Source organism: Tasmannia lanceolata, unplaced genomic scaffold, assembly GCF_043159265.1.
Source record: "Tasmannia lanceolata isolate RefF3 unplaced genomic scaffold, GAP_Taslan_0.1 ptg000024l, whole genome shotgun sequence".
NCBI lineage: Eukaryota > Viridiplantae > Streptophyta > Magnoliopsida > Canellales > Winteraceae > Tasmannia > Tasmannia lanceolata.
In genome coordinates this window covers 13,623,962-13,639,623 of record NW_027518701.1, presented here as the reverse complement: position 1 = coordinate 13,639,623, position 15,662 = coordinate 13,623,962, and the positions used below count along the sequence as shown (strand labels likewise).

Here is a 15,662-nt window from a genome sequence, read left to right as displayed (position 1 = left end):
TTTATTATATGATGAATATATTTTGTGCTTTGTTTAGTAATTTATTGTGTGATGAATATGGTTTGTGCTTCGGATTACTAATCATGAAATTTTATATTTAATTTAATAGTTTCAAATGGAAAATAGATAATTACTCTTTTTATTCTTATTTTTTACCTTTTTATAGTTTTTAATATTTTTTTCTCATTTATATATATAAATCTGAAAAAATCTTACGATTTACGATCCGATTTACGATTCGATACGATTCGAACCCTGTTACGATTTACGATTCGATTCCGATTTTCAGAACCTTGCCTACGACTTCAACTTATCCTCCTTAATTTAAGATAAAAACGCTACAAGCTTCCAACAACCACATCTACTCTCAAATTAAGGACTTCCTAAAATCCAACAAAATGATTCCTAAGATTCACCAAAATTCATCTATAAAACAAAACAAAAGTATTTCTTCAAACATCATCCCTCGCCAATTTTTGGTATAAAGCGCATACGGATTTGTGGTGCATATATTCCCTTCTGATAAGAACGGCAAATTGATAAGCCTTTCAGATTTTACACATTGTGAAGATCCCTTCAATCGAACGAGGTAATGGAGTAGCGCTTTACACTTTTTCACATATCCCCTATAAGAACACTTCAGAAACTCTAGTAAGCGTATTTTCCAAAAGAGTATCATCTTCTTGAAAAACACTCACACGATGATCGTGAACAAAGAGTATAGTAGCCCCACCATTCTTTGAGAAATCCATTTGAATGCTTTGATTCTTGCAACACTAGATTATTTCACAAAATTCATAATCAGACCCATTCATTGGTATAGTCTTCACCCTTATTCACAAATTTATTGATATCTTCATCATAAATTCACCCATCCTCTTGTTCTTTGTAATATTTATCAAAATCAGACTTCCCATAAAGCCCAGAATCTTTTGCCTCTCTCAGATACTCATTGTAGCCTAAATCATGAATTCTTTCCAAAAATAAGTTGCATCTTCAATATCATGATGGAATGAAGTTGTCGCTCAAGTTCCACCTTCGACACCTTCTAATTGACTGAAAAATTCTCTGAAGGATGGCTGACCTTCATAGGTGTGGTCTCGACAAGAGTTGAACCCCACACATAACTCCACAACACTAATTGATATTCCATTGGCCTCCATCCAAATTTCCACAGCCACAATTTCTAGCAGCCATGTTGCCGACTACAAGTCTTAATACCAAACATGCATTCATACCATTTATGGTGCAACAAAAATAGAATACCAATTACAAAGATCAAACTTAAATTCAGGGAAATGTTATCAGCACTACAATATTTTGATGATCGCACTCCTCACTTTATTAAAAAGTAAGGTATGGCCCCCACCATAGGATGATCCAAACCGTCCATTAGATGGGCCACAGCCTAAATAGCTTGTGCCCCAAAAATCATTTCCATAGGTTGATCCTAACCCTCCAATCTATAGAGGGACTGAATCTTAGAGGGTAGATCCTAACCCTCTATAGATCAGAAGGTTAGGATCAACCTATGGAAATGATTTTTGGGGCACAAGCAATTTAGGCTGTGGCCCATCTAATGGACGGTTTGGATCATCCTATGGTGCGGGCAATAACTTACCTTTTAATAAAGTGAGGAGTGTGATCATCAAAATATGGTAGTGCTGATAACATTTCCCTAAATTCAAACCAAAAGAAAATAAAGCACATACCTCAATAAGGACAAGGAGAGCAAGGCTATGGTGCTTCCTCAAAGATACTACAACATAGGAAAGAACTTGCATAAACTTCAAGTATGATCATTAATCAATAACTCCTAGAATGAGTCCCTCACATCATGATTAGGATATTTTCACCTCCAAAACACTTCCCCGCTTAGGCATTCTGTTATTCTTCTTAATATTCAACAAAATTAAATCCCGAATAAAAATTGGAATCATTCACATCCTTTCTAGATACTAATTGTAGTCTAAATCAGGAATTTCTTTCAGCAATTTGTCTTGGTAACATGCCGGATGAAGATGAACTCCAGTACTTTGTCATAGGATTCATCTTCCATTTCAGCATGTTGAATCTGGTTTCACAGAACTCCTCTATGCTGATCCCCACTAAATCAAACACTAATCTCCTAGTTGGGTTGGGGCTTGTGTTCCACATTGTACATGTCCCACCTCGTACATGTTCCACCTTGGTTTTGCAACCGTGTAAGCCACTATTGACTAAGAGAGGCTGAACAGTAATCTAAATTATGTATGACCGTGGACAGTTTCAAACAAAATAAAATTCTTATATTTATTGATAAACATTGAGACAATACACAAAACATGGATGTTTCAAAGAACACGTTTGTTATCAGATTTACCTACAACTATTATGTAAAGCTATCAGGTCGGTATTAATATCAAGAAGGCCAATGGTAGGTGCAACTTTTTTCTTTCCACGTCATTCTCTCTTCAGAAGCTATTCCCAAACATGGTAGCCTTTGACAAACGGGCTTATAAGGAACAAGAGAGGATTTCGAAAGGGAAGAAAATGTCGGTGTTCGACTTATAACGAATAAGGAGGGATTTCTACATAAAGGTAACAATTAACTTATTAACCATAAGACAAAAAGTAGTTTGAATATGATAAACCATTTTTAAAATAACAAGAAGCTATATGTTGACCACATCCGGAACTAAAGAGGCATTATCATTAACTGATGGTGTCTTTGTGGTCGATCGGAGGAGATGGCGGATCATATTTTCATCAACTGCAGTTTTGTGCTGGCAATTTGGCAGGTTCATCCACCCTCGTTTTGGAGTGAGTTGGGTATTTCCAATGCATAGGTACCTCTGGTTTATAGCCATGGCTGTGATACTTTGGATAGTTTGGAAGGAGAGGCATAGGCAAGATAGCCAAGGCGGGCCCATGCTATTAGTCATATTGTCTTCTTCAACATGTAGAGATGGACAGAGGGACTAAAAGAGGTGCACCAGGCTGTTCTCTACGATCTTCCAAGGATTTGATCAGAGTGAGTTCTTTGCCTATGGACCATCCATAGGCAAAGAACCCTCCCCGGGAAAAAAAACTGTGTGTTTACATTAGCTGAAGTCCAATGCGTCGAGCATTGGCAAACCTGGCCCTACTTGGATTGGTGGGATTCGTTGTAATAATGGTTTAGGGAGTTGGGTCTTCTCTAGACCCATTGCGGTTGAAGAGTCCAATATGGATAAGGTTATGGTACTCGGAGAGCCCACGTTTGTGTTGAAACGCTCTAGTCCTCCCCCTTGACCTTTTTCTTCGCTTGCACACTATCATTTTGTTTTAAAAAAAAAAAACATGCATAGCATCCAAAAGAAATATGATATCAATGTTCCACAATCTGCTACTCTAAGGAACAAGGAAAATAAGACGCATGTTACCCTCAAATGCACAAGCTTCTAATTACAAGATGAATCACAGCAAATATTGGTAGATTAGCATATGAAGTTAATAGGTGTGTGCAAAAGTCACCAGTATGAGGAAATCGTGCATGGGTGTTAAAGTACAAAAGATTAAACAACGCCATCTCCAACGGCTCAAGCTTTTGGAGTAATTGGTTGTTTTATATGGTATCAGAGCAAAGGTCATGGGTTCAAAACTCCTTGATATTAATAATCAACATGTAATGGCCAACCCAAAAGAGGAGTCATGTGTGCCACGTGTAGGGCTAACCCTAAAAAGAGGGGGCACATGTGAGGGGGAGTGTTAAAGTATAAAAGATTAAATAAGGCCATCTCCAATGGCTTAAGCTTTTGGAGTACGTGGTCGTTTTAATATGGGAAATAATTGCAACTGGAGCTCTACCTGAACTTCAAAGAATAAGTATGGGCTTCAGGATTGTAGGATGACGTTACTTTTACATGTGGGGTACCAGCTTGAGAGTACCTGTAAGGATTCATTCAAAAATCATAAGCACCCATCTGCAAGAAAACTCATAGCATAACAAGGTGAGCACATACCATAGTAAGAAATTAGCAAAGTCTGCACCATTTGCATCTCTCATGGCAGCAAAGAAATCCTCACAGGTCACTGCTTGTCCATCATGTCTTTTGAAATAAAGATCCATACCCTGAAAAGGGAAAGCTATTCACTGATTTTGGGAAAGGAAAGAAGCTGAAACTCCTATTTGATACACAAAATGGGTTCAAAAATCAATAAATAGGATATGCATCAGCTGGTAAAAATTGTACTTTCAGTAGTCAGATATGATATAGGGGCCTATTGTCAATAGTATCAAAAAATCACACATTCCGCAGCGAAACATCAGCACTTTAGTGTTGTCAAGGTTTAAAATTTCGGTTTCGGTATCAGTTTGAGCCTCAGCCAAAATCGAAATACCGAAATGTCAGCCGAAGTTCGGTAAAAAAATTCCGGCAATACCTGAATTGCCAAAATTTAAGATTTTCGGCCAAAATCTTGGACCGACACTGATTCAAGGTACTTTCGGTGTCGGTCCCGGCCGTAATCCGAAATTTCGGATTTTGGCCGAAATTTCAAACCATAAGTGTTGTATTGATCTATATCAGCCGATATGAGTTCACATGACCCGTTTAAGCAATGCGAACCATCTGTCTCCCCATTCTTTCCCTTTTTCTCAATTTTTTCTCCTGGAGGAAGCTATGGTAGCCTATTTCTCGCTATTAGCTGTCAAATCAAGCATCAAAAGGATCGAATCCAGATTGAGAGATATGGGGATCTTTTTCTATTCGAGATAAATAGTATATTTTCGGCTTTTTCATTCATGATTAGCTGTTTTTCATCAAAATATGCATGATTCATTTATGTTTGATGCATTCTGGTTTTCATAAAAAAAAAATTGTTTCATGCATTCTTTTAACTAGATCTTTCTAAGCATCATTGTATGCGGTGTCATAATCATAGTAAAAGAAATATCCCCTACAACTTTAGAGGATGAAGGTTTGGAATTCTAGAGAGGCCTGTGACTGAATCCGCGAGTATAAAAAACTTTCACAGTATAAATAAGCACAATAAATTCATATACAGCAGTGATTATGATGAGAAAAAAAAAAACATCTGCCTACAATAGCGGGGAAATATGTAAAACATATAAAGTAGGAAAAAACATGGGAACACGCTTTGAGTACGGCTTCTTGATCTAACCTGTCGGAACCCTGACTTTCCAAGCAGCGTTTGGTACATCCTGACAACTTCAGCACCCTGTTAAATAGAACAAGAATTACCATATTTCCAATAGCATTTGTCAAATAAAATTCCAGAAAAGCAAAGGAAAAAAAAAACATAACATTTGAGATGGAAACATACAAACCTTCTCATACACCTGTGACCAAGCAAAACATCAGCCAAGAGAAAAGAACCCATTAGAATTTATATAACGGAGCGAAAAAAAATGGGTGTGCTCAAAAGAATAGGGCACTCAATTGAAATTTGAAACATACCGTTACTGCAATTGGAAGTTGGTGCAAGCCGCAAAATAGGACCGTCGGATCATATTTGCGAATAAGACAAACATTCAAACATGTCAACGTCAAAAGCAGAGGTTTTGCTTCCAGAAAGCCAGTGTTATAAAAAAAATTCACAAGTTCGCATACACCTAACTACCAAATTAATAGAGAAAGAAAAACCAACCTGTATAAAAGTTGTCCATCTGTTTAAAATTAAACAAGGCCATTATCAATATGGTTGAGATTTTAGTAAACAGAAGAACAGATGAACATAACGGAAGAGTTTCAGGATTTGGCTGCCTACCTTAATATATGAGTGGGGCCGAACAGGATGAGCCATAGGACCAGCATCCTAAAGAATCACACGGCCTATGTAAGAACTTTCATGCACATCAAGAATAAAAACAGAAACAATTAACATATGTAGGTAGTCACAAATAGGTTAGGGATGAAGCGCTCAAGTAGGTTAGGGTTACAAGTAGTAAAGAGGACTTCATCGCTGATTAGAATTACAATTTCAAGGGATTTATAGCTCCACAAGATTTATTGTTATGTTGAGAGAGAGAGGGGCGGGGATCCAAGTAATTTTTATTTCAAACTTAAGATGAGTTTCTTAAGTTTTAAATACACTAATTCAGCATTACAGATGGGGAAAACACTCTTACACATAGGATTCATATATACAGACTATCTCACTGCCAAGAATGAATGAATAATTACTTAGATATTTATATTCAAAAAAATAATAAAAGAAATAACTATATGATTGTTTTAATATTAATTGGACAATGGAGTCATTCCAGACTAGGAACGTTATTCCATCAGATAGCATTCATGAAAACCTCAATCGAGAAAATAAATTAGGCTCAACTTCCAAACATAAGGTGGTGAAATTCAAAGAGATGGGGGCTGTCAAGGAAACCTTCAATGTCCAATCCAATGCACTTTAATAGATATCTAGGCTAAAATAGATACCAATGATGCCTCTTAATGTGATCCAATGGCTGAGGCTAAAATAGATACCAATGATGCCTATTAATGTGATCCAATGGCTGAGGGAGTCCCATTCGCGCCCTTGGTGGTTTGCGTCTTTTTTTTATGAGATTCAGGATAGTGTCAGGAGCCAATTTATCTTTTCGCCATGTCCGCAGATCGGCTACTTGAGCAGCTGACTCCGGCTAGAGCCAGGGTTTCGAGGGTGGTGATGGAGTTATTTGATTACCTTCCCCCTTGAGTCCCGTCTTTCCCATTTTTCGGGTCTTTCTTTCCTGCCCGTGAGAGGATGCTCTTTTGTCTTTTTTAATGTGTATATTCCATTATATAGACCTTCTCGGTCTCTTTATTGGAATGAGATTTATTCTTACGATTCAAAAAGAATGAAGGAAATGAGAACACCCAGTTCACACTTGCTTGCTAAAGTAATATAAATATTAACGCTATTCTCCTAATAATTTTAGTTTTACCAGACAAGTGAAAAGAAATTTGATAACTAAAGAAAACAGGAAATAACACCGAAGAAGGCCGGAAGGTATACGGTAGACCAAAGCCCAACCAAAAGCAACCACAACTCAAAAAATGACATGAATTTAAACTCCTTCACTGTTTTTGGATTCTTTCTTAATATGGAGCACAAAAATAGCGAGCTTGACAAGTTCACACCTTACACATTTATGATACATCCTATTAGGTGAACAAGGTCTCATAATATCATCTTTCCGAAGCAATTTATACTATACAATGACCAGAAACAAGTAGAGATAATCACTATAGTATATAGCTCAAGTGCAAGCAGGATAACGAGTGTAAACGTAATATTCTAAGAGTCAGCAACCTGAGGAAACTGGTAATTGCGAAGTTTTGAAACATCTGCGATGCGCTTAACAGTACGACTGCCCATGTCAGACGAAAACTCCTGTCAATTTCAATGCAGGTAATAATTTCAAAAAGTGGAAACGAAAAAGGAAACAAGTTACAGTGGAAGATAATTCTTAAGAACAATATGTTACCTGATCTCTGAAGACAGTTAGACCTTCTTTCAGGCTAAGTTGGAACCAGTCACGGCATGTCACTCTGCAACAGTTTTAGCAATAATATTTAATTTCGGCAGAAACAAGGTAATAAATTTCGGTTTCAGTCACCAAGGAAACAGAAATGTTTTGGTTTCAGCTAGAAATTTCAGTGGAAATCCTGTAAAATCATGGGAAAATGTGGAAACATATGCAAATGATAGAATTTAAAGATGAAACCTCAAGAAATGCTACACACTTAGAAACTATCACATAAGTAGCACAAGCATCCAAAATGGTTTAAAAATAGGGAAATGTTATCAGCACTACTGTATTTTGATGATCGCACTCCTCACTTTATTAAAGGTACGGTATGGCCCGCACCATAGGATGATCCAAACCATCCATTAGATGGGCCACACCCTTGCAAAAAAAAAAGGGGGCAAAGGGCGCCCCTATTGGTCAAATTCCATTAAAGACAGTTATGGTCTTAATTTTGTGTGCCATCTTAAATGGAATTTGACCAATGGGGGCGCCCTTTGCCCCCTTTTCTAGTAAGGGCAGCTGAGAGTCTAGCATTCCTCTTCACATAAATATAGTTATGTGTTACATATTAATATTGTATAACATTAATACACTTACGATTTTAGTATATGCATTTCGGTCGTTTCAGTTTCGGTGGGGAAAGAAACGGAATTATTTCGGTCGTTGTAGTGTTGGTTTCAGTGGAAATTTAAAACCGCGGCCAGATGTCTAGGAATTAAGCACCCAAATTGCAGATGAATTAATCTAGTTTAACATCAAGCCTTCATGGGATTTTAGCATATTTGGGATCGTGCTTTAGCCTCATGGCCAAGAAGTGTCATGGCATGGTTCCCACCTAAATGACCAATATGAGTGTAGAGTTGTAGGTACATCTGGATGTATGGTCTGTTCGGACAAATACCCACATATGGCATGTATAAGAGCAGGGGCGGAGCCTTCTCCAAAGGGGGCAAAAAATAGTTGTTAAAAATAATCAAAAAATTAATATATATAGTAAAAAATTAAATCACACAAATTTCAACTCAAATTACTTTCAATGTAAAAAAACATTTATATTTTTTTGCCTACAGAAAATTTGCTCAATTTTATTAGGCCATTTTTCATGTTTTGATGTATTATAGTTATGAAGATCAGATTTGCGAATTATTAGGTGAGACGAATGCTCATAGTAAATATTTATGAGGTTGTTTGAAAGGTATTAAGAAAAGGGCATTGATAAATTCACCCCCTTCTAGGATGAATTCACCTCGTATTTTTCAAAATGGACTGTACAGCCAACACCAAAGGATGATCCAAACAGCCCAAACCGCCCATATGATGGGCCACAACGTAAATATGTTGTGCCCCAAAAATCATTTCCATAGGATGATTCTAGCCCTCCGGTCTAAAGAGGGACTCACATTATGGAAACTTATATAGATCGGATGGTTGGGATCATCCCAAGGAAATATTTTTGGGGCACAACCTACTTACGTTGTGGCCCGTCAAATGGACGGTTTGGATCATCCTTTGGTGTGGGGATGTGGGTTGTACAGTCCATTTTGAAAAATATGGGGTGAATTTGTCACCGCCCTTAAGAAAATTGCATGTATTTCTCCATTTAACACGTATATCTCTTCTTAGTACAACGTACTAATTTTTCTTAATAAATTGTAACTAAATAGTGGGCCCCACTACATACATGAGTTTGGGTAGAGATGGTGGGCCACACACGATGAAACATGGTATGAAATGATGGGGCCCATCCAAACTATGCATAAGGTGGGAAAATATTCCACAATAGGAAAAATTCCAAAACTGAGGCCAATAATCAGTTTGACTCGAATCAAATTTCAAAATTTGTTGGGTATACATTTAGGATGGTACCAAGACCATGTGGGCCACCGGATGATGTTTTTACAAGATCAGTGGTCTTGATTTCATGTACAGCTCTATCCCTCTTTAAACCCTTTTTTTTTTTCTACCGTTGATTATAATAAGGGAAATGTTATTAGCACGACTGTATTTTGATGATCGCACTACTCACTTTATAAAAAGTGACTTTGGAGGCAATTTTGTAGTTACTGTTACAAAATAATGGCAATTTGTAAATTACAAGAAAGTTAAAGGAGATTTGTCTTTATCATAACTTTGCCGCACAGACCCTTCACTTATGCGCCTAACTTTTTGTCTCACAAAACCTTCCTAAAATCTGAAATTTGACTTTGCTTTTTTTTTTTTTTGGCAAAAAAATAGGGGGGCAATCCTATCTAAACTCCCTATGCGTTAAGGAGGGAATTTTTATTGGAAAATCCCAACTCAAGAGGGGCAGCTGCCGCCCTTACGCTACATGTAGCTCCGCCCCTGTATAAGAGCATCGGATATGACAATGAAAAGGCATTAGTGTGAGGGAAAAAAGAAAGAATAAAATAGTGATATCATAGAAGTGATATAACCATAGTTGCCAGAGTTGGAAGCAAATGCGATAAGGGAGGCATGAAGGGGAAGCAGAAAGCGGGAAGCACTAAGGAGAGAGCAATGAAACCGAAAAGGAAGAGAGTGGAAAGCATCACATTAAGTGAATATGGGGCGTGCAGGAAACTTCAACAACTTCAACTGAAAGGAAGTGTGGTGGATTAGGGTTTAGGTATTTTATGGAGGGAAGGTGAATGTTGGTTAGGTTTCCAAGGTTGATTAGGGTTACACAAATTTTAAGTCTTTCTAGCCTTACATTCTGACTTTTTAGTCATTTAGGTTTAATGCGAAACTCTATTGCAAATTTATCCTTCAGGAAAAGGTTTTGAAGAAAATTAAAGTCTTGTTCATTTAATTTTTTCATGGATGTTACAAAAGTTTTATTTCAAACTTAAAATGAGTTCTTCAAGTTTAAGTACACTAATTAAAAGAGTGCAGAGTGTGTAGTAGTATTTGCAGTTTTTAAAACACAACTTTGGAATTATTGAGAGGAGAAAACACTGCTATAAAAGCAAATAATCACCAAAATAGTAAGCGAACTCTTAATTGAAAGGAAACGTGATGGAAGCGCATTTTTGCTAAATTTTGGAAGTGAGGAGAATCGAGTTTCCAATGCTAACTTTCAACTCTTCTAGGAAGCTTCCGGTAATTATGGATAAAACTTACAAAAACTAAAATTTTCTAGTAAAACAATGAGAAATTTGTGTACCTGTTTCCAGTCCAATTATGGAAATACTGCAAGCAAACAGTTTTAGGGCTTTGTTAGGGAGAATTCATAATTAAAATAGGCAGATTATGGCTTACAGAAACAAAACTCCCTTCAAAATAGTATTTACCTCATGACCAATTACTCCCAATATTGCAGCATAATCAGCATCGGAAGCAGTTTCAGGAGAAGCCAAGACAAGTCTTGAATTGAATATCTGTCAAGAAATTTTTTGAACAAAATTAAAACAAAAAAAATCTGGGATACAGTAAAGATAAATAAGATGACTACAGAATCAACAGAGGAAAAAGCATACGTTCAGGCTCTTGTTTTCCATCGCCCCCCTAGCAACCAATCAAGGAATGAACTTGTCAACTATAGTACATTAAAAAAAAAAAACTTAAACTAGAAACACAGCAACCAATATAATCAAGTGATGTTGCCATTTATGGAATAATTCTAAAAAAAATCATGCTGAAAAGGTTGTGACAAAAGATGAGTCCTAAAGAAGAGTTGCAAAACGAACATGGTCAAGCATACTATTTAAAATTAAATTGAAGTAATTTAATGTCATGTTTTTGTGATTGCATATAATTTTCTCTATTGTGTATTGCTAAAACATAATAACGGAGACAACGTGGAGAGAATGCAAAAGAAGAGAATCGAGGAGTAGAGAGAATTTGTGAGGTTCAAGCTCCCCACGAAAATGCAAACAACTATCATATATGCCCTTATTTCCCAATGTTACAAGAATGCCACTCATAAGTGACAACATAAGGAATCGTACAATGTACTGATTCCTTATGTTCCCAAAGATGGGGCCCACTTGACACATCAACTTCAACACTCCCTCTCAAGCTGGAGGGGTATCTATCACCCATGCACAACTTAGAACACGTAGAGGAGAACTGACTACAAGCCAAAACTTTGGTGAAAATGTCACAACTGATTTTCAGACGTCACATATCGACAGCATATGCTGTTGCTCATAAATGCATCTATGACAAAGTGACAATCCACTTCAATATGTTTGGTCCTCTCATGGAAAACCGGACTACTGGAAATGTAGATAACTGCTTGGTTATCAAATACCATAGCCATGAATTTCTCCACTGTAAACCCATACTTTTGCATAAGTATTCAACCACATCAGCCCACATACAGCATGTGCCATAGCTCTATACGCAGCTTATGCACTATATCTAGCTACCACAGTCTTATTTCTTACTCTTCCAAGTAAGCAGATTACTACAATTAGGGCTCTGTTTGGTTGCAGTTATTTACCTCGTAGAGCAGTGGTGTAAGTAGTCAACAGGGAAAAGACAAGCCTTGGATCTATCTGAAATTTACCTTGTAGAATAGAGGTAAGTAGTGTTTGGTTGTCAACCTCGTAGAGTAGTGGTAGGGAGTGTCATTACCAATATATACAGAGAAAGAGCATCATTCCCAAGAAATCCAAGAAAAACCACTTTTATTGTGGTTGAGCGAGGGTGACATCAGGACGCATCCCTGGTAGTCTCCAGGGATTTCAATGCTATATTTGCAACCAAACAAAGAGTTATACTGAAGTGGCACCCCATTGCCAAACAAAACTCCCAAGCCATCCTGGCTTTTGTGCAACAAAAAAAAAAAACCGTAGAAGTACAATAACCTACAGGTGATTAGTCAATGGCCTGTCAAATTTAGATCCAGCCCAATCCGCATCTAAATAGTCAACAATGACAAGATTTTCATACAGACGATACACAATCGTTTGTTTGGAGCAATATTTAGATACCTTAAAAATTCAAAAAATTGCAAAAAAAATATAAGAAACCATTATATGGACCAAATTTAACAAAACAAAACACAATTTTGGACTTGAAACATTAAATTTATTGCAATATATTTTGTTTATTAAGTGGATTGTCACTTTGTGATAATACAAGGGCATAAGGTTAACTAGTTTGCTTGAGGGTACAATGGAAATGACTATTTGACCTCTTTTGTTCCTGTAGCTATAAACCTTGAATTGATCCTTATGAACCCTACATCCGGTTAATTAGGGAGATGCGTTGTTTGGTTCACTAGGTTGGTTAACATAGTTCGTCAGTTCGATTTGCTCTGGGTCAAACTATTTTGGGTAATTCTAAAGCCTTATTTTTACCTTTTATATTTTAACTAATAGTTTTTTAAAACCATTCATCTCAAAACACATGAAGTTTGTAGTGAGTAGGCTGTCGATGTCCAAAGCTCATAGGCCAAAGTGTCGAACTCAATATTAATAGAAATGACATTGAACCGACGTCGATTTTCTTCGGTGTGTAGATTTTATGTAATCTCATCATATTGTAAACAGGTTTATGGCATCCCAACTGATAGTATTACATAATTCTAAGAAAACTAACCACATTAAATTATTTTAGATCCACAAAAAACAATATGAAAATTGAACCACAATAAGTTTAACTCAGAGAAACTCAAATACAATGTAATTCCATCTTACATGTTAAAATCCGGAACAGCCACAATGTTGAAGAGATCAAGGTCATATTCACGCCCAAAAACCTGATTCCAAGAGCCAAAAGTAGGAGAACATGATTTAGAATCTACTTAAACAGATTTGGATAAAATCGTAAAAAGGAAATGTCGATAAAGACACTGAACTTGCTCATCCCATTTCATGGCGCTCTTAAGGGAATACATTGCATGGGCCGTCTTCGGTAAATCTTGCGCTGGTGTCCAGATCCTAAGGGCCACCTCACGTCCCGAACAAGTAATAAATTTGTCATCTCTGCTTTCTAACTGTCCAGCAACTAATGCGAACAAGTAGCATGGTTTCTTGAAAGGATCCTCCCAAAGAGCATAATGCCTACCACCCTGTAACAGATCAAAATGTAATCATTGTAAGAAGAAAATCTGCATTAGTTAAAAGAAACTTCCAGTAACCAAATAAGGTTACAGGAAATTCAAATCAGTCTTTGATAGGGGCTTGAGTTCAAGTAGACCGGAAACTTGGTTGAGTACTAAATCATGTTTTTCAAGTTTAAAATTTTGAGAGGTCTGATTTTTTAAGTTTTTTTGGTAGTCTTACCAAGTATTCAGTTGAATTTCAAGTACTTGGTTGAGATTTTCAAAGCATGTAACAAGTTTTTCAGATTAGAAAGGGACTGATTACAGATTCAACTCGATTAGAATCTTCATCGAGTTGAGTTGACTCAGCAAGCTGTTTAGGTACTCAAATGTGTATTTAGAGATGATCCAAAACATGTCAAATAATGGAATTTCACCTCAAGGTCGCCTTGCACTATAAGATTTCCATTGGATAATAGTACTGGATATGCTGCTTTATCAGCTTCAATCCGGCAAGTGTATTTTGCCATTATATCGGGGCGATCCTGACAATGCAATGTTACATCAACATCATGTACTTTTATAGAAAGAGAAGCCTTTTGCGATTCAGAAAAAAATACATGTGATTAATTAGAAAACTGGTTCATGGAAATATAATAACTAACAAATATTCAACAGCTTTGCCAACAGGGTAGATTCATAGCCATAAAGAAAGACATGAAGGTATCGCAGATCTATTGCCATTTTACACTATGTCACAAATATCTCCGATCTTTTCAAAATATAGCGATCTTATCACGATATTTTATAAAATGAAAAAATCCCGACATAATCCTGAGAATTTAAAAATATAGCAATATATTCATTTATCGAGATAATATCATGATAATTTTTATTTAAGTCAGGACAAGTTGCAAAAAGAAATATGGGCTTAAAAAAAAAGTCCTAACAATACAGGGAACGAGCTTTACCACCGAGCTCGTCAATCTCCCTCTGTAACAAAGCCTTTCTATCACACGAGTCTCCTCGTGTGGCTCACATACGGGGGCCGACTACAAGACTACGACTACAAGAAGCAAAGCTTCGTCGACTCGACAAGTCGCTTATAGAATGCCGACTACTAAGTGAAGTTCAGTAAGGGGGGGAAGCGGGCCGGTACCTACATAAGGAACAAAAAGGTGTCACATCGTCTCGTATGATTGGGGTATTGGACAAGAGTTCAAACTTGATGTTGGTTCATAGAAAATCTAATGCACCTTAACAGCTACTTGCCCATGGAGTGGGGCTGGTGCCACAAAGACATCTGCTTCTGGCTATAAAGAATCTCCCCTAGCTGATCTTGTAGTTGATCGATTCGAACCCGTTTCTGTCACATCCGTTGCTTAGGCTCCAAAGCCTCTTCCTTTCCGGTCTTCCACTAGTGGCTGAGGGATATGAATCTGGATCCTGATCTTGTTTCATGGACTATCCCGTAGTGGTTCTGTGACCGCGCTCGAAATTGGATCTATTTCTTTGACACGGTCAACTGGCATTCGTTCGACATCAGTTGGCATATAACAAAGGACCAGTGAAAGCCAATGACAGAGCTTACCAGTAAGATATATCTATATATACCTACCTAATTTCGCTTCTTCTTTAAGCCTATTTCGAGACCATTCGACTTCTGGTGATGCCTTTCGGCTTGACCAATGCTCCAGCAACATTTTGCACCCTGATGAACCGGTTGTTCCACCCATACCTGGACCGGTTTGTGAAGTTCTCCAAAAGTATGAAAAGCTGGAGGACTTTGTATCATCCATTCCGGTGTGGTTGGATTCTAATCCATTGTTCCATCATGGAAAGGCTTGTGAAAGCATTCAAAAACTTTTCATGAGGTACGTACCCCGAATCCGGACCATTCCTCTTTTCCAAGGTTTGGAATGGATTCCTACCTGGAAGTCCCTTCCCTCCCATGGATTGGGGGGTTGGGCTTAATTTATATATTTTAAAATAATTTTATTTTATCATTTTTCCCAATATAAACCCGAAAAAAATAAAAAACTAATATATCCCGAGATTTTCCCTGGCCAAGAAATTCCCGAGAACGATATTTGTGACATAGATTTTACATGAAATACAAAACAACTACAGAATGAAATAGTGAAATTCTTGCAGCAAGTGGTGACCATAGGA

General features: G+C 37.2%; 1 protein-coding gene and 1 long non-coding RNA gene across 2 annotated transcripts in view; both read right to left on the bottom strand.

Moving 5' to 3' along the window:
• Positions 1-15,662, bottom strand: part of LOC143857371 (Peptidase M1 family protein) — a 61,060-nt gene that overhangs the window by 27,681 nt on the left and 17,717 nt on the right. The window contains exons 9-23 of the mRNA XM_077367799.1: positions 13,928-14,035; positions 13,305-13,517; positions 13,144-13,205; positions 10,975-11,002; positions 10,789-10,875; positions 10,662-10,687; positions 7,454-7,517; positions 7,279-7,359; positions 5,752-5,799; positions 5,632-5,650; positions 5,442-5,446; positions 5,312-5,323; positions 5,146-5,202; positions 3,984-4,093; positions 3,829-3,909 (exon numbers count right to left, since the gene is read on the bottom strand). Of these exons, the coding sequence (XP_077223914.1) occupies positions 3,829-3,909; positions 3,984-4,093; positions 5,146-5,202; positions 5,312-5,323; positions 5,442-5,446; positions 5,632-5,650; positions 5,752-5,799; positions 7,279-7,359; positions 7,454-7,517; positions 10,662-10,687; positions 10,789-10,875; positions 10,975-11,002; positions 13,144-13,205; positions 13,305-13,517; positions 13,928-14,035 (1,001 nt within the window). The remainder of the gene's footprint in view (positions 1-3,828; positions 3,910-3,983; positions 4,094-5,145; positions 5,203-5,311; positions 5,324-5,441; positions 5,447-5,631; positions 5,651-5,751; positions 5,800-7,278; positions 7,360-7,453; positions 7,518-10,661; positions 10,688-10,788; positions 10,876-10,974; positions 11,003-13,143; positions 13,206-13,304; positions 13,518-13,927; positions 14,036-15,662) is intronic.
• On the bottom strand, positions 14,068-15,658 carry LOC143857372 (uncharacterized). The gene is made up of 3 exons (XR_013238638.1): positions 15,109-15,658; positions 14,747-15,015; positions 14,068-14,649 (listed from the first exon to the last, which is right to left on the bottom strand). It is a non-coding gene; the product is annotated as an uncharacterized LOC143857372 (long non-coding RNA).